General features: G+C 37.4%; 1 protein-coding gene across 1 annotated transcript in view; it reads right to left on the bottom strand.

Annotated features, from left to right (window-relative positions):
- The window catches only part of LOC150097018 (anoctamin-10-like), a 155530-nt gene extending 133191 nt beyond the window's left edge, over positions 1-22339 (bottom strand). The window contains exon 1 of the mRNA XM_090408111.1: positions 22133-22339. Coding sequence (XP_090264237.1) covers positions 22133-22339 — 207 coding nt within the window. The remainder of the gene's footprint in view (positions 1-22132) is intronic.
- Positions 22340-22899: the final 560 nt, after the last annotated feature.

Below are 22899 nucleotides of genomic sequence, written 5' to 3'. Positions count from 1 at the left end.
AAAGGGATGATAAAAATACTCGGGACTTAATTCTTTTCCGACACGGGAGACAGAGTCTCTTAAAATCAGCTATCAATAGAGAAAGCTAATCTTTTTCCAGACTCGTCATGAAGCTAATCTAAAATGTTCAAATGTTAAAATCAGACATCCCTTCTCCAAATCCAGATCCTGAAATAAACTGTTTGAAGAACCATTTTTCAATAGCTTTCAAATTTTCGTTTTCAGAAATGGCACAACTTGTGTTCCACACTTAGTTTCCAAGTTTGTGAACATGATTTGGCTCTGCCATGACTCCTTAAATGATCAGAAATTCTTAACCAGATAAAACATCTCTAGGATTTACTACTGTCCATACTCGAGAGAATAACTCCGTTTGACTTCTTCCGCTTCCCTAGGGGGAAGTGGAGCACGTAGAAAGAGATAAAAGAGGATTGCATTAGTTGGAAGAATTGCTACCGAAAGGAGTACGTCTGAGAGGTCATTGCGTTTTAGCTCTTAATTGAATGCTCTTAAGCAAGCCTGACGGTTTTGTGGGATGAAGCCCAAGTATTCAGGAGTTGTCAGTCTTCTGGCTGAGTGGTTAGCGAATCCACTCTCCAGCCGAGAGGCTGTGGGTTCGAATCCCGCCCGTGGACATGGATGTCTCTGATTGTCTTTGGAAATATTAATGGTGGTGGTCCGTGGTAGCGGGCGTTGGTGTAGTTGCGGTCTGTTGGTGGATTAAGCGGCCAAGGCAGAGTTGTGGAGCAGGTGCCCTCCCTCCTTTGGACTCCCTGGAGGTGTCTAATAATAACCATAATAATAATAATAATAATAACAATATTTCTGAAATCTTTGTACATAATAAAAAGGAAAAAAACGGATTCAAACTTCACAGTTTTTTCCTATCGAAATGCATAATTCGCGACATCCACTGAAAAGATAAAAACTTCAGTGTGATGTGAGTGTACCACCGATGTACAACACGGTCCTGGATCATTTCCCCCAAGACATCTTCTATGTGCGCATTAATTATTGAAAGAATCGCTGCATACATTCTGGAAGATTGTAGTGTAGTGTAGTGTGACGTATTTAAGTAAAGGACTTTTCCTTGCCTTCGAAGTCATGGAAAAAATGCTTCTGACGCCATTCGCTTGTTCACTGCCATTCCTTTCATTTCCGTATAAATATCGCATTACGATCTCTTAATCACTTGTTTCAGAAACTTCTGTCTTCCATGTTGTCTCAACCCATCACCTTTCCTTACGAAATCGTTTTCATAAAAGTGCGGCGCCTCACAAGATCCGTTAACCTATCAGTTTTCTTCTTCTGTTTTCTACTATCCTGATGCTATTTCTATCATCTCTTATTCTCTGGAATATTTCCTCGCTTATAACGTTTTCTGTTTATTTAATTTTCATCACTCTTTGCCAAAACTCAAATGCTCCGTTTCTTCCTTTGTCTTGTTTCCGCAAGGCCTTGTTTCACTCGAATAAACAGAAATATTCCGAACATATGCTTTTATAAATATTTTTCGCAGTTCCAAATTTATGTTAGAGGAGAAACTATATTTCATCTTATTTTTTAAAACTTTATTTGCCATTAATATTCTAGATCATACGTTCGTTTCATTCCTACCATCCTCACTCACACTCTCTAAACATCCGAAACGTAAAACATGAAGTACGGTCCACTCTTCAGGAGGACTCTGAACGCTGGACCAATCTGCTAGGTTTCTACTCGTGACCATAAGTTTGGTTTTATTAATATTTATAGTAATATTATATTTTTTTAAAACACAAATTCTCTCCATAACCTTCTAAACATTTCCAGTTTATTTTTCTGAATCAGCAATTACTACAATATCATCTGAAATCTAATCCAACATACGACGTGAACATTCAGTATATTAGACACTGTTTTCACTTTGGTTTCATTTATACCGTCTTCGATAAGTATAATCTCCATTCCCTTTCTATAATTTGTCTTAAGGCCATTGCTTCCCTTCTCCCAGAATTTTTCCTAAATCCAAATTGGTCCTCACTTCAGTCACGTATGTCACGAATGTCACACACACACAGAACTAATATATGCAATATAATTATTTGAACACAAGGCAGCTGATTCATCGTATCAAACATGGGTGTTTATAAAAGCTCGCTCAGAACATGCTCGTGTTTAACTTACTGACTTTATCATAATTAAAATATTGTAATGCTGTTGCAATATTAAAATTATTATTATATAAAAGGCGGATGAATCTAAATTTTATTGTGTTCTAGATACTACGTTTTGACCTTATGGCTCAGGAAATTAATCCCACCGCTAAATATTAACTCATAATATCTTCCTGTTATTATTCATATTCTAAAGTATGGGGAATTTATGGTAAGTGGAAGCATTTTGTTTCTAGTTTTGTTTTGTGGAGCCTCATATCTTCAGTCCAGTTGCTTTAATCATGAATGACGTCATTCTTTTAGAGTGACGTCATCCATTTTCACAAATATCGCTGTTTAGGAGATACTCGCACTAAAATCCAATCGCAAAATTGATTCTAAAATGGTTTCTCATTTAATATTTTCCATCTTCTACTCTGATGGTGAATCCTACATCATTTGAACAGCAGCTGAACTAAAAAAAGCTATTTTAGTGGATACAATAATTTGGATATCAATTTGTTGTTCAAATAGCATATCCGTTCTTTGTTTTTTTTAGGACAGCATCTCTTGTTCATGTCAGTTTTATCTGCAGACATTAAAGAAACGATAGTTTTTCAGATAATGGAAGTAATTTCGAGTAGAAGTTGAAAAATAAATAAATAAAAGCAATCTGAGATCTAATCACATTCATCTCCTTTAAACACCCTTCGTAGAACTCATCAATGTTTTTGGCTGTTTGTAGCAGGTTTTATAACCTTTTTTTCCCAGTCACAAATGGAACATCTTTACTTCTTTTCTTGGCAGACAAAGAAAAAGGGGGGAGAGAGAGAGATGGCATACAAGACAGCTGGAAACATTTGAGAGATTTAAAAACATTGAAGTCTTAAGAAAGTTGCTTGTATTTGTGTTTGCCCCTGCTGGATCAACCGCATTGCTGCACACCAAAGTAAGGCAGTAAAACCACTTCATCAGGAAGCAAACAGAAGTCAATAACTCGTGCAAAAAGATGAGAAAAGGTAAAAATAAAAATGTTATCAAGCAAAAAAAAAAAAAAAAAAACAGTCGGGAATGTGAAGCCGCGCCCTTTGTTCAGAATCCGAGGCCGGGTAGTTTTATTTCACGCCATCCCGCCTTTCCAATTATACTGGTGTATGTGCTCGAAAAGCAGAAGTTTTTGGGCAGCATTTCAAAACTTTTCAGTTCGAGTATCCGCCTTTTTGAACATCTCCTTTTTTGTTGTATATATAGCAGGTGGCTTCTAGTAGCCTTGTGAACATGCGGCTTTCCTCCCCCATCTCTAATAACCTAAGGATTCGATGAATGGACTAGTCTGTATGAAAACGAGTCTTTTGAAATACGTGCTCTTTGGAGGGAGAGAGAGAGAGAGAGAGAGAGAGAGAGAAGTGGTCATTGAAAGAGTAGCGCGCAATAAAAATGCTGCCAGCATTCTATAAAAGAGATTTTTAAGCAACTTGTTCTTCTACCAACTGTCTTTATTACAGTAACTCTTTATCAGAAGTTTTGGATTTGCTTAATAAAGCACGCTATTATGTTTCTTAAACAATTCGTGGATTTTCTATAAGGAAAAGAATCCACCTTGCATTTTTGTTTCAAAATTGATCTTATGAAGTTACAGCATATACTATTAATATTTAAAATATTAATAAAAATAATAAAATTAAAATATTAAAATAAAAATAAATACTTACCTTTAATATATTTAAACATATAAAAATAAATATGGTGTTAAATGAAAATATAAATTCTTACGATTAATATTTGGGACTTTACAAAAATAAAACATTTTATGAATGCAATTATTATAGAAAGCATGAGTATATTGAAAAAAGCATAAAATGTACACTGTAAATGATTCTGTAGTAATAATGAAAACTGCTTATTTGTTTGTACATTATAACATGGAATGTTATAGTGATATTTCTTTTTTTCATTGCAATAATAAGTTCTCTTTATATTTACTATGCCGCATATGCCAATTTACACCATCTACACAAAATGGGCAATCATCGAAAAAACAAAATGAACCATCCCTTAGTTTTATTATTTATTAAAAAAATAAAATCCCATTGGATTTTATTTTTTTTCAAATAAAATCCAGAATAATTCTGGATTTTATTTTAAAAAAATACAAACAAAAAGGAAATAAACTAAATTTACTTGCAGGAGAACAATAAAATTGGGAATTATGAATCAATATAAAAAGGCCAAATCCTCTAAAAACAGAAAAAAGTTACTACTAATATTAGTTAAATCCCAGATGAACTAAATGCCATCTTATATGGTCTTCTGGTGGAAGACAAGTAGACTATCTAAGGTGGCATCTAAAACCATCCAATAATAATAATAATAATAATAATAATAATAATAATAATAATAATAATAATAATAATAATAATAATAATAATAATAGCTAGCTCTGTTAGCATTTATTCAAACATACTAAAATGAAAAATATGAATAAAAAGAGCAAAATGAACACGCATTAAAATAGGAAGATACAGACATGAAAATAGAAAACAAATAGGCGAACTTGTATTTAAAACATAAAGGTTAACTACGATAACAAGCATTATGAGAGAATATTAAGGATAGTGACGGATCTTGCTCCACCTTTTCTCCGAGTTGCCCTGGTATTGTACTATCCAAGTGATTACTTACATTTCGGCTCGCCGATAGTTTTTTTCGGCATGAAACTCTAGGATTTCGATCCGAGTTTCTTACCCGGCTGTAGAATAATACGGGATTTACCATCTCCCTTAAACTTAACATAAAGGTTTAAATTAAAATGGGGGGAAAATACAATTACAAGCTACAAAACAGAAAATTTATATGTAAAAAATAAAAAAACACATGAAATACAATACAAATAGGGAAATAAAGTAATTGAAAATATAACTAGAAATAATAAATAGACAAAATGTAAAGTTAAAAAAATTATTAAAAAAAAGGAAAATAGACAGACACACCGGAAAGCGAAATGTATAATAAAAATAAGTATAATAAAGAAATAAATATAAATGAAATATAAAAATCAATAAAAGTAGGAATGAAATAAAATTACCAACGATAATTAAAAGCAGGAAAACAAAAAATAATTAACATTAAGATATAATTATAAATTACAAAGTAAAATAAAGAAAAACTGTAATAGAAAATATTTTAAGTGTAATATAAAACATGAAAAGCTAATATTGCGCGGAGTTTATTTTTGTTTCCACTGTCTTCAACTTTGTCTACATGACGAAGTTGTTTGGTGTTGATTTATCTGATGGAGCTGATCTTTTTTTCTCTTTTCCTATGAGGCACTTCGCCAGAAGAGTAGAAATAAAGATCCAACAGTGAATTGACAGTTGTAATCTCCACCTAATTCTTCTTATCTTTTTCTGTCAGCAAGGATTCGCTGAGAGATGGAGTGTCTCAAGTAGGGCTATTTTATCACACTACAAATATAAGATAAACGGGAAGTATTTGTATTAGAAGGGTGCACGAAAGTAATGTGTCAGGTGGATTTATTTAGAGTCTATTGGTGTCTTAGCATTTCAATTCTTAGAAGGTTAAACCTGTTTATAAAGCAACGCCAATAATAACTTTATTGGCGTTGAAAACTATGCAAATAACGTAAAAACAACTAAAGATGGAGAGAGAGATACAGAAAATAATTTTTAATTCCTTCGTTGTTTTCTTGTCGTTCCTGATTTAAAATATTCATTATTTAGGACCAGCTGATGATGCAGAGAGGAAGACCAGGCATGCGCAACTATACTATTTCTCAGTATGACATTTAATGAAAAAGCGGAGGACAATATTTATGCAGTGAAAAAAATCGTTTGAAAAACTCATTAAAGGGTGCGTTGTGGACCGAGTCAACAGCCCGAAGGTTCCACACGTGTCCCAACACAATAGATCCTTTCTGATTAAAAGTTTTTCGCAGAGTTGACATTATACTCAGCCAGACGATGTTTGACGTATTTAGAGCGACCACAAGTGCGGTGTACAGGTGTGATTTAAGAGGGTAGTCCGAGCACGTTTAATGGCTTTGGCGGTAATGAACCCAAGGGTACATAACACGGGGTTAAAACGCAGATATCCCGACCAATTTCAAACAAAAGAAGGCGAGTCTCTTCCTGGAGAAGAGTGATCGATTGTCCTATCAGGTCACAGTAATATTTTTCAAGGCGGAGCTCGGCGTTCGTTATCCTACAGCGGTGGATGACCCACTGCTAGGCCAGGTGTCTGCTTACCTCTCTCTCTGTGGGAAACTAATTAGGAAATAACCTTCGAAACCCATCGAATAGCAGGCGTCCTGACGGTTTAATCAACCCTCGTGTTATTATACTAAGTGGTCTTGGCAACGTAGACGAAGAAAAAAAAAAAAGAAAAAAGAATCGATAATCGGTTTTTTTTTCTTTCTCACACCCTTCAACAATGGCCAGGTGAATGTTGATTTTGAGTCCTTTCAACTGCTGCAGAGTATTCCTATGCATTTATAGCAAAAATCAATTCATGGTTTATCTATCACCATACATGCAAAATCAATGATGATACACATGTATGCAAAAAATATACATAGACAGCCTTATAGTCCTTATAAGGACTGGCTTAAAGGGGTGAAACAAGAATGCTTTTCATCTTCCTCGTTATCTGTTGAGGACAGTGTAGGGATAAAGTGTTATTGAGCTATTAAAGCTCTGATCATGGCAGAAGGGTAACAGCAATAGCCGAGCCTCAGTTAGAACCTCATTGGCGATGTTTAAGTAAAGCCAACTCTAAAAATTTAAGACGATCCCTAGACCACTCCACAGTGGCCGAAAGACCGTCTAACTCAGTGTTGGTTCCACTCTGATGGCCTCCCCCCCCACCAACACCGAGCAGAACCGCTCATATTCCGAAGAAAAGTATTCACCGACAACGTCCCTCACCGGGCCGTGCCGGAAAACACCTTCCCCGGAGACTCAAATTGCTCCCTCAAAAGGCAAAACCTTAAGAGAGCGAACTCAAACTCTCGAATCTCTGCCTCGCAGGGGGGGTAACAGCAACAGTCGAGCCTCAGTTAGAACTTCATTGGCTACATCATTGCCATCCATTACCCTCCAAGGGTATTAATCAGCAACAACAACGTTACTGGCTTGCTCGGTGAAGCGCATAAAATGCTTTTTGTTTTCCACTTTGTCTGTGTTAAGAAGCTTGAGGGGGGGGGGGGGGTTGTGAGCCTTATGCTCGCACTTTGTGAACTATGGGGTTAGCTCTGTTCTGCTGAAAGCAGGATTGCCTTGGGTCTTTTATATTTGTGATAGTCATGTTCACTATAACTGGAAGCTTGTCTGATTAGTGGGTTGGGACGAGAGTGTGCCTTGCTGAAGAACTTTTCCACATAGTTATGAAGGAGAGAATAGATGTCTGGGGATTCGGTTTCTCTGTGGATCTGCGTGTTTATGACGAACCATGGGGCATCCAAGATCATCCGCAGGTATTTGTTTTGTATCCTCTGTAATTTTCGGATGTTAGATTTGGATGTGTGACTCCATGCTGGGGATGCATATGTGATTACTGGTCGAATTACCATCTTATATAATAACAGCTTGTTGCGTGTATCCAATTTGCTGTTGCGGTTGATCAGGGGATAGAGCTGGGCTATGGTTCTGGATGTCTTTGTGCCTATGAGCTTGATGTGGCTGTTGAAATTCAGCTTTTTGTCCAGCTGTACTCAAAGATATTTGGTTTCTGTCTGCCATGGTATCTTTTTTCCGAGGAGTTGAATGTCATCTTGAATGAAGGCTTTGCGTCTGGTGAATAGTATAGCTGAGCTTTTGACGGAGTTTACTTGTATCCTTCAGTCCGAGAACCATTTCTCTAGCTTTGTGATGGTGTCCTGGAGACGACTGACCGCCAGGTGTGGGCGGAGAGATCTTGTCATTATGACTGTGCCATCAGCATATAGGGCTGTGATGGTAGTCCTCAGGTTCTGTGGAATGTCAGCCACGCAGATTGTGAAACGTAAAGGTGCCAATAGGGATCCCTGCGGTACTCCTGCCCTGATTTGGCGCCTAGTTTAGATGGTGCCATTTATTTTTATCTGCATGGATCTGTCAGTGAGGTGTGATTTTATTAGACGAGTAAGGGTTGTTGGTATGTTGGCCTGTATGAGTTTGTAGAGTAATCCTTGATGCAATACTTTGTCAAAGGCCTTGGCAATAACCAGAAAGACTGCAACTGTGTGAAGGTTCCAGTTGTATCCTTGAATGATGTGCTCCACTAGTCGGTGTATTTGTTGCGCTGTGCTGAGTACACGGCGCAAGCCAAATTGTTCGTTTGGAATTATTCCTAATTGGTCTGATTTTTCTTGTAGTCTTGAGAGGATGATTTTTTCAGCAATCTTTCCTAAGTTGGTAAGCAGATCGGACGGTAGCTTTGCGGGAGTTGTGGATTGTTTCCTGGCTTTTTTATTGGTATGATGTCGGCTGTTTTCCATGGAGTGTTGTATCCTCAGTATTGTTAACCAGGTTATGTTAACCAGATGCACAATAGCCTTTCGAAGAAGTAGTTTGATGATTCTATTTGTAATTCATCTGGACCTGGAGCTTTTTTGTTGTTTAGCTGTTTTATGATGTTGGTTATTTCCATTGGAGTAGTGGGAGTGATGCTGTCAGGTTTGTCTGTGGTCTGTCTGAAGGTACGCTTGACCTGCTGGTGGACTTTATATATGTGAGTGATGTTTATGCTGTCATATGATGAGCTGCATTGTTTTTCTAGGTTTTCTGCTATTGCTTCTGTTTTTTCTGTATCAGTATGCGCAGTTCCATGTGCAGTTTGCAGGGGGGAAGAGGGTTGTGTGTGGTGCGCAGGATCTTCAGAAATTTCCATATTATGTGATCTTCTGGGTTGAGTGATGAGAGTTTATTATCCCAATCCTGATTCCTGTGGTTTTGAAGTGCTTTTCTGACTTGGTTGTTCAAGTTGTTCAGTGTTTTCTTGTCCTGTGGGGCTCTTGTGTTGTGGTATCTTTTCCTTGCTTTGTTTTTTTTTTGTTCTGATGAGGCCCATGATGTTTTCTGGGAGCCGTCTGGTTGGGTGGTTGGTTTTGGTGACTGCTTCTAGTGCTTTTTTGATTTGGTTTGTTAGATTTCTCACTGCTTCATCTATTTCTTCTTTTTTTGTATGTGGATGATCGGTACAGAGCCAATATATTTTGGTAGGATTTTGGCTAGCTTATCCCATGATATGAAGGTGTGCTGGGGGGTTTGATCTTGATTGCACACAAGTTTGATCAATCTTGGCACACAAGTTTGATCAATCTTGGCACACAAGTTTGATCAAACTTGTGTGCCAAGTTTGATCAGGATTGAGCTGTGGTCAGATGATAGTTCATTGATCGTCTCTAGTTGGTATTGATAACTGATATTTCTAAGGATAGCTATGTCAAGTACATCTGATCTGCCATGAGGGCTGTAATGAGTGTGCTCAGTGGGTCCTACTACTACAACTGAGTTTGTTGAATAGTTGTGCAGTATGCATCCACTTCTGTTGTTGGTGGTGCTGAACCAGGCTGTGTGCTTGGCGTTTAAATCTTCTGCTATGGTGGTGGGGTATGTGGTGCCAAGGACAGCATCCAGGTCTGCTCTCAGTAAAGGGTTGCTTGGTGAGTTGCAGGCAGCATATATCTTGCTGCCTGCAACTTTCCTGCGTTGCTTGTGTGGACTTGTATTCCTGTAGTCTCCAGGTTGGTAGTCTGTCGGTTGGATATGGCATTGTGGTGGAGGTACGGTTTGATATAGATGGCAGTGCCTCCCCCTCTGGTGCTGAGTCTATCGATTCGGTACATTGTGTATCCTCTCACGTTTGGGTTGTTAGAGGATCTCAGGTGGGTCTCGTTGATTAGTATTATGTCAGAGTTGTATCTAAGTGCAAATTCCTGTAGTTCTAGTGTTTTGTTGGAGACGCCGTTAGTATTCCAGGCTGCAATTAGAAGCGAGTTGGGTTTTACTTTTGTTTTATTCATTGTTGAGTGCTGTCAGTATGGAATGAGTTCCTTGCAAGAATCTCTTTGTGGAGAATGGAGTTGGGTTTGTTCTGCTGAATTCTTGCAGCATAGTGGCTAACGAGGCAGTCAGTATTGCTGTAATGTTGGAGCCTATTTGATTGCTCTGCATTGTGTCCTTCGGGCGGGCTGCTTCTGCATAGGTCTTGGTGGGAGGTTGAGCCCTTTCCTGACTTTGGTGGATAGGGTTTTGTTTGTTTAAAGACTGGTCAGCTGAGATGCTTTGAGTGGTCCAGATTGGGGTAGGTTGGACGAATCTTGTACATCTGTGATTTCCGGGGTGGTGGTTGCATCCTTTGTAGTTTGCTGGGTGGGGACCTCCACAGTTGGCACATTTGGCTGGTGTGGTTCTTGGTTTTGTGCATGTAATGGTTTGATGTTTCTCACTTCAAGCATCTGAACTCAGCTTTGCATAGTTTTTGGGCATGGCCAAACTTTTGGCAACGATGGCATTGCCCTGCTGATGCCCTTTTCCTGAGTGGTTCTGTTGTTATCTTTAGTCCACAGACCCCGGTTATATCGTAAATTCGTCATTGCATGTTCTGAATCTCAACTAATACTAATGGCATCGGTCGTTTATCAGATCTAAGCATCCGGCTGACTTTGATTGGTGTTAGGCCCTGCTGGGTGAGGTCTGGCGCGATCTCCTCGGAGGTAATGCCTTCAGTGACACCGCGCAGTACAACTTTGAGATTTCTTTCGCTGCTTAGTGCGAAGGTGTGGTACTGACGTTTGTTGTTATCCATCATTTTTGTTATCCCTCTGTAGTCTGTATATGTATATATATATATATATATATATATATACACAGGGTGTTCGGGATAAACTTGACATATTTATAATTAATTATATTTTTCCGTAAGTTACATGTATTAACACACACTTCTCTTCATTTAAAAGTTTGGACCCTTCTTCATTCATATACAAGATGTCAGAAAGGATGGATAGCTGGAACCCACCTGAATCATGGAAGAGAATAACTTGTATCATGATGATTCGTGCCCCCGCCATCAAAATAAGGATATTACGACTGCTGCCCAATGCTCCCTGAATACAGTAAAAACAATCAGGCATGAACTAGAGACTTGCAATGGTGACTACGAGGATGTAGCAAGAAGAAAGATCCCTAGCAGACGATCTGATTGCGTTCGTACAGCAGAATTCCTCGCAAATCTGCAGGAACAGGTGTTGAAGAACCCTGGCATTGGAATTCGGGCTTTGTTCGTGAAGTTGCTAACTGTAGTCAAGCCCTGGATAACAAGGGTAGCCAATGGTAGGCCGTATGTATGGCAGCAGGATTCGGCCCCTTGCCACACCTCTGGGAAAAGTCAAAAATGGTTGTCTGAAAATTGCTACGACTTCACCAGTCCAAATGTTTGGCCTCCAAACTCCCCAGACCTTAACCCCATGGATTATTTTGTATGGGGCGCAGTTGAAAAAGACACCAATCGCACTTCCAGTAATACAAAAGCCCAGTTAATGGATAAAATTAAAACAGTTTTTGCGGCCCTTCCCAGGGAGACTGTAGCATCAGCTTGTTCGAGGTTCCGAAGCAGAATTGAAGCTGTGATCGATGCTAATGGTGGTTATTTTGAGTAAATCTTGTTGATAGTATTGTAATTAACTCTGCCTGTAATGTTTTTTTGTCAATTCATTAAATTTAATAGATACAAAGAAGATTTTCTTTTTCCTTACGAAACTGTCAAATTTATCCCGAACACCCTGTATATATATATATATATATATATATATATATATATAAAGGACTGACTTAAAGGGGCGAAGCAAGAATGCTTTTCATCTTCCTCGTTATCTGTTGAGGACAGTGTAAGAATAAGGTGTTATTGAGTTATTAATATATTAATAACTATATATATATATATATTAATAACTATATATATATATATATTAATAACTATGTATATATATATTAATAACTATATATATGTATATTAATAACTATATATATATATATTAATAACTATGTTAAAGATACCAAGTAATTTTAAACCTGGTTTTACTCCATTTCCCAAGTAAGCAAACAGACTAAAAGTCAAGTTTGCGCCTGCAATTGATGCAAGTCTAACTGATCCCACAGGTAGTGCAGGACCAGGACAACTCGTGGCAAAGGTGGAACAAGCTCCGATCACTAATCTTAATATTTACCCTTAATGCCAAAACACATCTCCAAGAAGGGGATGTATGATGTTTTGTATTAAAGGCAAGGGGCCATACATCCCCTTCTTGGAGATGTGTTTTGGCATTAAGGGTAAATATTAAGATTAGTGATCGGAGCTTGTTCCACCTTTGCCACGAGTTGCCCTGGTCCTGCACTACCTGTGGGATCAGTTAGACTTGCATCAATTGCAGGCGCAAACTTGACTTTTAGTCTGTTTGCTTACTTGGGAAATGGAGTAAAACCAGGTTTAAAATTACTTGGTATCTTTAACATATTTATACCCAAGGTAAAAATACTTTCTACATTAATAACTATATATATATATATTAATAACTATATATATATATATATTTTTTTTTTTCATCATCCCCGTTATCTGTAGAGGACAGTGTAAGGATAAGGTGTTATTGAGCTATTAAAGCTCTGATCATGGCAGAAGGGTAAGAGCAATATCGAAGCCTCAGTTAGAACTTGATTGGCTACAGCATTGCCACCCATTACCCTCCAAGGGTATTAATTAATCACCACATCTCACGGTCGATTCCTCTTACCGTATCATTCGCCGCATGTTTCCCTTACTACATTAATGATTGTTATCTGAATGAAAATCTCCTGTGGGAGGTATTTCAATAGCATCTCTTGCTAAAGATAATGTTTGAAATGTTTTTTATTTATAATACATACTAATTTCCTAGATATGAATTTTCTTTAGCAATATTTTATTATACAAAATGATACCCGTTTCAAATAAAGATCATCCTGTTCAATTTTTATAATGCAGATCAAATTCTAATATTAGAGCCGCCGTAGCTCAGTCAGTATAAAACTAAAGGTTCCTCACGTCACAGACGGGAATCGTCGAACCTAGGTCTTTGTCTATACTGACTGAGCTACGGAGTCTCCTTTTATAAAATTATTGTCTTAATAATTTTCATACCGTGTGTATTTATATATATATATATATATATATTTAATTATATATATATATTTACGTTTTCCTGCCATTTACGTCATTTTCCGTTGGTCCCGTCTTAAGGCCTATTCTTACGATATATTGTTTTCCCGCCATTAACAACTTAATGTGGACGTTATTTCCCGTGATTTGCGTTTTTTCCTCGGGTGGCAACACTGATTTTCGAATCGATTTCCTCTCACTCAAATCGATTTCTGTGGAAATCTGCGCATTTCTGTTTCCAGATGGCGTTGTTTTCGGTCATAGTTTCGTTTCCGCCATCACGGTGACTTGCACTCTTGCAGCAGTGATGTAGTGATGAGTGATACCGTGATTTTTCAATCACAGTACGAATTGATATCGCAGAATTTCTGCTACGTAATTTAACGTGTGAAAGTTGCTTTCAAGTTGCGGTGGTGTCTTTTTTCTCCATGTTAGCAACATGGAGAAAAAAGACAGAAAATGTATTTCGGTAGAAGAAAAGATGACAATTGTGTTCAAAGTGGACTCTCCGTGTCCACTTTGAACTCAATAGTAAAAAAACAGGTCAAGCATTGAACTCAATGCAAAGCAATCTGGCGCAATGTCAAAAAAAAAGACGAAAATATATCCGTACATCGACATACGATGAATTCCATAAACTTGTGGCGGAGTGGTTTGTTTCTACGAGAGCTTTGGGTATTCCAGTCGATGGTACTATACTCCGAGCGAAAGCCCTTGAATTTCCTGCGAGTTTGGGGATTAATGGTTTTACTGCGTCAAATGGATGGATTGATCGTTTCAAGACTCGTCACAATATTGTGTATAATCAAGTGTGTGGGAAAGCAATAGTGTTGCAGGGGAAACTGTAAACCAGTGGAAACATGAACTAAAGAGTCTTATTCATTCAGGCCTACGAACCGAAAAATATTTTCAATGTTGATGAAACTGGGCTCTTTTAGAACATTCTTCCAGGTAAAACATTGTGTTTTAAAGGAGAGAAGTATGGATGACCAGCAGCATCTTCACATCCACCATGCATGCTCTGGATGCTAAATGGGAGCAAATCACCGCAAAATACTACTACTGCTAGACAAATGTTCTGCACACCCTAAAGATCTGCAGCTCAGAAACATTAGATTAGTGTTCTTTCCCCCTAATTGTACAAGTGAGCTTTAGCCATTAGATCTGGGCATCATCCATGCATTCAAATGGAAATATAGAAAACTGCTTGTTGAAAAAAGCTGAGTTCATGCATGATAATGGTATGGACCCAAAACAAATGACCATATCAATCCTTGATGCCATGCATTATGTGGTCAAAGCATGGTTGCATGCATGCTACTCCTGAAACCATATCCAACTGCTTCCGGGAGGCAGGAGTTACGTTTGTGGAAGAGGAGGAACAACTCCAGGTGGAAGAAGAAGATATGTCAGAGCCCAACAATTGGTATGTAATGGATGAGTCTTCCTCATTTCAAGACTATGTTGATGTTGGTGTGATCACATCAATGGTACCAAGTGTAGAAGACATCCTTTCCAACCACCTTGGTGAAGAAGAGGAAGAAGTGGTTGAAGAAGACTGTGGTCAAGAACCTACCGTCCCCACTACTAAGGAAGCAATCTCTATTTTGAGGCGGTATATTGCAAGTGCATCAGGAGACGATGGAGCATTTAATGCCTTATACACTGTGGAGAGGCAGGTGGAACTTATAAGAGTGCAGAAAAATCAAAAATCAACAATTAAAGATTTTTTAAAATAGATAAATGTAAGTAATTGTAAATTATTTATTTCCAGTTATTAAATTTTATAATCTAGTCTGTAGACTCACATAATAGCAGTAAGTCATCTTTTAGTATTTTTAATGGTTTTTTCATTTCCTGCTATTTACACTTTTTTCCATCAGTCCCTTGGAAAGTGGTAAAAAGGGGTTTGACGGTATATACAGGGTGTTCGGGATAAATTTGACAGTTTCGTAAGGAAAAAGAAAATCTTCTTTGTATCTATTAAATTTAATGAATTGACAAAAAAACATTACAGGCAGAGTTAATTACAATACTATCAACAAGATTTACCCAAAATAACCACCATTAGCATCGATCACAGCTTCAATTCTGCTTCGGAACCTCGAACAAGCTGATGCTACAGTCTCCCTGGGAAGGGCCGCAAAAACTGTTTTAATTTTATCCATTAACTGGGCTTTTGTATTACTGGAAGTGCGATTGGTGTCTTTTTCAACTGCGCCCCATACAAAATAATCCATGGGGTTAAGGTCTGGGGAGTTTGGAGGCCAAACATTTGGACTGGTGAAGTCGTAGCAATTTTCAGACAACCATTTTTGACTTTTCCCAGAGGTGTGGCAAGGGGCCGAATCCTGCTGCCATACATACGGCCTACCATTGGCTACCCTTGTTATCCAGGGCTTGACTACAGTTAGCAACTCCACGAACAAAGCCCGAATTCCAATGCCAGGGTTCTTCAACACCTGTTCCTGCAGATTTGCGAGGAATTCTGCTGTACGAACGCAATCAGATCGTCTGCTAGGGATCTTTCTTCTTGCTACATCCTCGTAGTCACCATTGCAAGTCTCTAGTTCATGCCTGATTGTTTTTACTGTATTCAGGGAGCATTGGGCAGCAGTCGTAATATCCTTATTTTGATGGCGGGCACGAATCATCATGATACAAGTTATTCTCTTCCATGATTCAGGTGGGTTCCAGCTATCCATCCTTTCTGACATCTTGTATATGAATGAAGAAGGGTCCAAACTTTTAAATGAAGAGAAGTGTGTGTTAATACATGTAACTTACGGAAAAATATAATTAATTATAAATATGTCAAATTTATCCCGAACACCCTGTATATATATATATATATATATATATATATATATATATATATATATATATATATATATATATATATATATATATATATATATAATATAAAATATATATAAAATATATATATATATATATTAATTTTATGAAGATAAATGAGCACCACCACTTTCCATGTACTCATTTTTTCCTCTTAGAGAATGGCAAAATAATCATTCACAGATAATAATTTTAATGTTTTAATTTTAACTCACGAAACGGTAATGTAGAATGTTACTCAAAATATCATTCCACTCAATGATTTTTTTTGTCTTAGGTTAATGAGTTAACAATATCAAGCAATAAGAATTTATCTTCCCTATTTGTATCGAGCTCACCTATAATTAAATGGGCTTGATCTTTCAAAAGATGTTCTCTATAACCTTTACGACTACTAACCTGATCTTTCTTTATTTCTTCATTTGCATTTAATAAATAATTCATTTTTGAACGAACTATCATCATTCAGTTACTTAAGTATCATGCAATGATAGTTAAGTAATAATTAAAGAATAACGTGATATTTAAAGGATAATTAAAACTTCAGTCCAACTTATGAAACTTCATCTATAAAATACTAGAAATGTTTATTTATTTTTTCTTTTTTGTTCCGTGAAGGAAGCTGACTTCATTATTGTTTGTTTTCTACAGTCATAGCCTCAATCGCGACTCTTATAAATCTGTCACCATGTGTGAGATACGTTGACAGGTTTCGACAATCCCCAGCTGCAAATAATGATGACAAAAGCCCATGTGTTCATTGATTACAGATTTACCATGACAGAGATGTGTGTAGGGTGCGTACACCTAGCTTGGTGGAGAGAAATTTCTAGTTATTATTATTATTATTATTTGTTTGCTTGTATGTTTATTATGTTGTAAAGGGCATATTGCATACAAAACATCCAACGTTTTAAAATAAATAAATAAATAATTATCACGTATGGTCATTTTTATTTCTTCCTCATATGGCTATTTATTTTCTTTCAACAATGGCATCGTCAGCGACCATAATATATTCCTGTCACAGATGTCATGACCTTTCAAGTCTCTGAGGAAAAAACAAAGCACGCTTTAGAGGGGGGAGAGGGGAGATCAGAGAGCGTGCAGGGAGGATTCACAAATGAATGTACTCTAAGTAAGATTTCTTGTTGTAACACTCTCGCTTGTCTCTTGAGATAAAAACAGATGATTCTGCACTCCACAGAGCTACTATTGAATGTACAGAGAGCAGAGATAATTACCACGCGCAATCTACACCTACAAACTTGTATTCATCACTCCTGCAAATTAGTTGCACTGAATAATTGATGTGATAAGGGTGTTGACAAATTATAGTAACAATGGTTTGAAATGCTACGCTGTTGTTTACCTGTGTTTAATGCGGTAGTTAATATTCCACTTAACTTTTGCCTTTGGGATTTTCCTGTAATAAAAAAGTTTTAATCACGGTCAAGTGCATATATTGAATTCTGAATATCATGCAATTATTTGTAGTTTAGTTTATCGAGGTGCCTCATTCAGGATAGTTTAGATAACATTTTAATATTATTGTTCTTTATTTAATATTTAAATTTATAAAAAAATCCTATAATGCTTTTTATTTACAAAAGGAATAGGCCAATCTCTTGAAGTTTAAATTTAGGAAGATCGACAGGCAGCCACTCTCCACCCTTCAGCTGTCAGCAACATCTGGGATCGAGGCTATCAACTAATCAAGGCTTTCAGTGAAGGGAGAGAAAGCGGTATACAAGTGTCGCCATCTCGTGGTCTTAAATCCTAATAAGTATATATCATACTTTCATTTTGCATGTTAGGCTCAATGGTTTGCCAAAACCAAGTGAATTTGCCTATTTTGTGGGACACAGAATTCCTCTTAGCGTAAAGAAAGTTTAATATATAACAGTGTTTCATGAGAACTTGTTATTATTTTATTACTATGTATTTAAAGTGTATGTTTCTTGGTATCCACATTCATCTATCCTTACTACATTAATTTTTAAAGTAAACTTTGCTGAAATTGTTTATCAGAGGACAATTAGTAAGATATATTTCAAAAAAGAAAGGATGGTGCTAGAACTAGTCTCTGAATTAAGAAGATTAGGACGATATCCACTTTTTTTTAAAAAATTTAAATAAAATAAGAACTACCAGAACAATAATCAATTAATTGATTGTTTTTCTTATGAAAGACCTAAAAATAAGGTTTTGCAGTTGATGGTTTCAGTAAATCATCTTAACATATGTTGGATAATATCCATACACTTAGGTATAGTGAACGTAAATATCTTACATAAAATTAAACTGCGAATTTTAAAAAAAAAGGTAGAATGCAATATACAATTTACTGACTAGATAGAATTTAAATCCTAATATAATATAATTATATATTATATTAGGATTTAAATTATCATTTTAATTATCATTATAATAAAATTATCATTAAAATATAATGATATGCTTTATTTCTATTAAAAATTAATTAAACATCTAAAATGCGCAAATAATATACTTTAAACATTAAATCTTAGCAGAACGCAGAACGTTGCTGACTATAAGGGTGAAGAAAAATGCTTTTATAATCCCTGTTATCTGAGTAGGGGAAAGTTTATGAGCTAAGTGCTCTGCCCGAGTGGGTGCGAGTTATAGATCCTTGTTAGGAACTAGGATGGCCTTAGATCTCCTATATTTGAAGAAATCCAAGTCATCATTGTTTGCTGCTTGTTGAACTAGTTCATTTGGATGTGAAGACGATTTTGAGAAGAACTTTACTGCTAAAGATTGCAGGAAAGAGTAGATATAAGGGATATTTGTGTCCCGGTGAAGTTGAACATTTCTGATATACCATGGCGCATTTCTGTAGTTTAAGGATTTAATAATGCGTCCCATTATTACTTATGGGGACGCATAAGTAATAGTGGGACGAATCATCAACTGGTAGAGGAGCAATTTGATTTTGGTATCCAGCTTGCTATTCCTATTGATAAGAGGGTAAAGCTGTGCTATGACTTTTGATGCCTTTGTACATGAGGCTTTTCTATGTGGGCTGAAGGTTAGTTTTCTATCCAGTAGTACACCGAGATATTTGGCTTCTGCATTCCAGGGAATTTTGATATTAAATAGGAAGATGTCTTCTTTAGGAGATATTGAATATTTGGCGAAAAGCATGGCAGTGCTCTTTTGAGGGTATGATTGCAATCTCCAATTGGAAAACCAGTGCCCTAATTTCAGCAGGTTTTCTTGCAGTTTCTTGGTAACAAGATGCGGTTTAAGAGATCTGGATAGTATTGCTGTGTCGTCGGCATAGAGGGCAATGATAGATGACATTGGATTATGCGGAATATCCGCCATGTAAATCGAGAAAAGTACCGGTACCAGAAGGGACCTTTGATGCACTCCTGCCAAGATCCATTGCTGGGTAGATAATGTGTCATTTAATTTGAAATGTATTCGTCTGCCATTAAGAAATGACTTTATTAGGTGGACCAGATCCAATGGAATATCGGTTAAAATCAGTTGTCAAGTAGATCAAAGTGCCATAGTTCGTCAAATGCCTTTTCTAAATCAAGAAAAACTGCTCCGGTTATTGGTGCCAATTGTAGCTTGTAGTAATGAACTCAATCAATCTATGGATTTGTTGAGTAGTGCTGTGAAACTGGCGAAAGCCAAACTGTTGTGTAAGAAGGATGTTTCATTTGCTTACAGGGACTTGAATTCTGGAAAAGATAACGTTTTCTGCAATTTTGCCCAAATTAGAAATCAGATTGATGGGACGATAACTTTGAGGCAGCTATGGATCATTGCCAGGCTTATAAATAGCACACGTTTGCCAACTCCCATGCAGAGGGAAAGTATTTGAATCTGAACATGGCATTTATTATTATTGCAAGATATACAATTGCCTTTCGGAGCAGCAGTTTAATAACTTTATTAGGAATGTCGTCAGGCCCAGGAGATTTTTTATTCTTTAAATTCTGTATAATGTCATAAATTTCAGCTGGAGAAGTAGTTAGGAGTTTGAGTGGTACGGGTATAAGACTGTTTTAGCACGTCTCTGATGTGACGGTGATTTTTATAAATATGATTGAAATTTAGGTTATCACATGAAGGGCTGCACTGCTTTTCTAAATTTTTAACTATCGTTTCGGCTTTTTCAGCATCCGAGTGAACAATGCCTATATCAGATTTGAGAAAGGGAAGAGATTTATTTTTGTTTTTGATATTTCTCAGCAGTTTCCAGATGATTTGATCACCAGTTGATATGGAGGCTAATTTGTCTTCCCATAATTTGTTTCTGTTGGCTTTAAGTGCATCTCTCACTGAACTACTATTCAGTTTGTTGAGAAACGTTTTGTCTTGTAAAGTTATTTTTTCCCTGATTAAGTTCACGATATCTTCTGGTAGTCGTTTAGGCTTAGAAGCAGTTGAATTTGAGGTGATAGATGATAAGGGTTGATTTGATGAGTACGTTTATTAACTGCTGATTCGACTTCTTCCGTGGAGTTATTATGAAGAACAGGGCCAATGCAGTCCAGGAGCATTTTGGATAATTTTCCCCAAGATATGAAGGTGTTAGGCGAAGGGGTCTGTCTCTTCTGATTACCCAGTTGGAGCAGAATAGGGTTGTGGTCTGAGGATAATTCGTTCAGTGATTCCAGGTTGTACGGTAATTTAACATTCCGCAGGGAACTATATCCAAGACGTCAGAGGAGCCAATCAGACTGTGATGAGTTGGTACTGAGGCCCCAGTCACATCTGCGCAATTAGAACTTGAGTAGTTAAACAGGATGCGTCCATCCATTCTTGTTGATAGATTTACTGCTCCAGGCAGGATGGTTTGCATTTAACTCTCCGGGGATAATGATCGGCCCTTTAACTCCTAGGATGGCATCCGGATCTGAGATCAGCAATGTTTTTGATGGTGGGTTGTAAATAGCGTAGATTTTTAGGTTTCCGACGGAGTTTGTGATGACATTGATACCTGTGAATCAAGATTAGTAGTTGTAGGGTTGGCTGCAGAATGATGGTTGATGTAGTTTTTGATGAGGATAGTGTACCCCCACGTCTATATTGAAGTCTGTCATTTCTGTAAAGCTGGTACCCTCTGAATTTTGGGGTTGTCAGCAGGTCTCAGGTGCGTTTTATTAATTAATAATATATCTATCATTGAATTCTTGTATTTTTAGTATTTTATTTTTGAGACCGTTTGTGTTACAAGCAATAATCTTTAGAGAACCTGGGGTGAGTTTTTTTCTGTACTTCAGAGAGTGCAGATAAAAGGAGTGGGTTTGCTCTAAAAATCTTTTTATAGTACTTTGTGATGGATTTGGGTTGCTCAAATCCTGCAGCATATTTGCAAGAGAAGTGATGATGGCTGTTATATTTGAATGTGGATTAGGCAGATTCTGGTCATGAACTGTCTTTTTGGAGCGGGCCACATCGGCATATGTACTTGTTTGATGTTGAAGGTTCATCTTCTTGGGGAGGGGGGGCTCAGTTAATGGTGGGTGAGCACCTGTCGCCCTGTTGGAACTAGTGGGGACTGATGAGCTTGAGTTTCTGGCGTTCTCGTTTTAGATAACGAGGTAGATTTACTGATTGACTCAGTCTGCCTGTTTTTGTGGTGGTAAATACACCTTCTATAGTTAGCAGGTTGAGGGCTGCCGCAGTTAGCGCACTTAGCCGAGGCGGTTGTTGACGTGCTGCAAGTATTTGTGGGGTGTGTCTCGCCATTTTAAACATCTGTACTGAGCTTTGCACAACTTCTGGGCATGGCCAAACTTTTAGCACCTGTGGCACTGCCCAGAAGAAGCTCTTTTCCTCAGTGACTCTGGTTTAATTTAAAGCCCACAGATTGATTTTAAGTTCTATATGTTTTTCTAAATATTATGGACCTCCACAAGAATTAGAGGCATAGGGGTCTTGTTTGATCTATACATTCTGCTGACCTTTATAGGAGGTAGATCTTGTAGATTGAGGTCAGTAGCTATTTCATCTGGGTCAATGTCTTCGGAAACTCCTCGGAGCACCACTTTCAAATTTGTTTCCGAGGTAAGTGAGAAGGAATGATACTGAATACCTCTGGAGATCATTGCTTTTGTTACATTTCTGTAGTCTGTCACCGTGGCGGGCTGAATTTTGATGCCCTCGTCCATGTTTTTGGCAGTGAAATAGTTTATCTGCATGTTAGCCATGATGGTTCTTAAGGCTGTCTATCTCTACTTTTCCCTTAGGATGATTGGGGGCACCTTTCATTGGGGAGGCAGAGGAATCTGAATTGGGAGCATCTTCATTCATGCCAATATCATTTGTTGGCTCCGAGGCAAGAGTTTTGCGGTTCCTTCGTACGTGAATATCTCCTTGATCAGGAGGAGTAGAGGCGGAGACCACTAGATTACGTTTTTTCTCCATTTGAGGAGTGCCTTCATTTTCATCATCAACAGCCCCGGGTAAAGAATGTAAATTTAGGAAGCCGGACCATTCAAGCTCGAATTTTTAAAAAATGTCTTTAAAAAGCTGACTGCCAGCCCTTTATCGAGCGAGTCCATGATGATGATGTCAGGATCGATCATACTTACAGGCCATTTAAGCTTGAACTTTTTTGAAGCTTATTTATGAAGATAAGTGACTGCTCTTCATCGAGCGAGTCTATGATGACGTAAATATCTTACACGTTCATATTGATCGATTTGCGTATAAACGCAGTAAAATCCTT

Source organism: Typopeltis vanoorti, chromosome 18 (genome assembly GCF_054136105.1).
Source record: "Typopeltis vanoorti isolate ZY-2024b chromosome 18, IOZ_Tvanoo_1.0, whole genome shotgun sequence".
Taxonomy (NCBI): Eukaryota; Metazoa; Arthropoda; class Arachnida; order Uropygi; family Thelyphonidae; genus Typopeltis; species Typopeltis vanoorti.
This window is presented reverse-complemented; position numbering and strand designations above follow the sequence as displayed.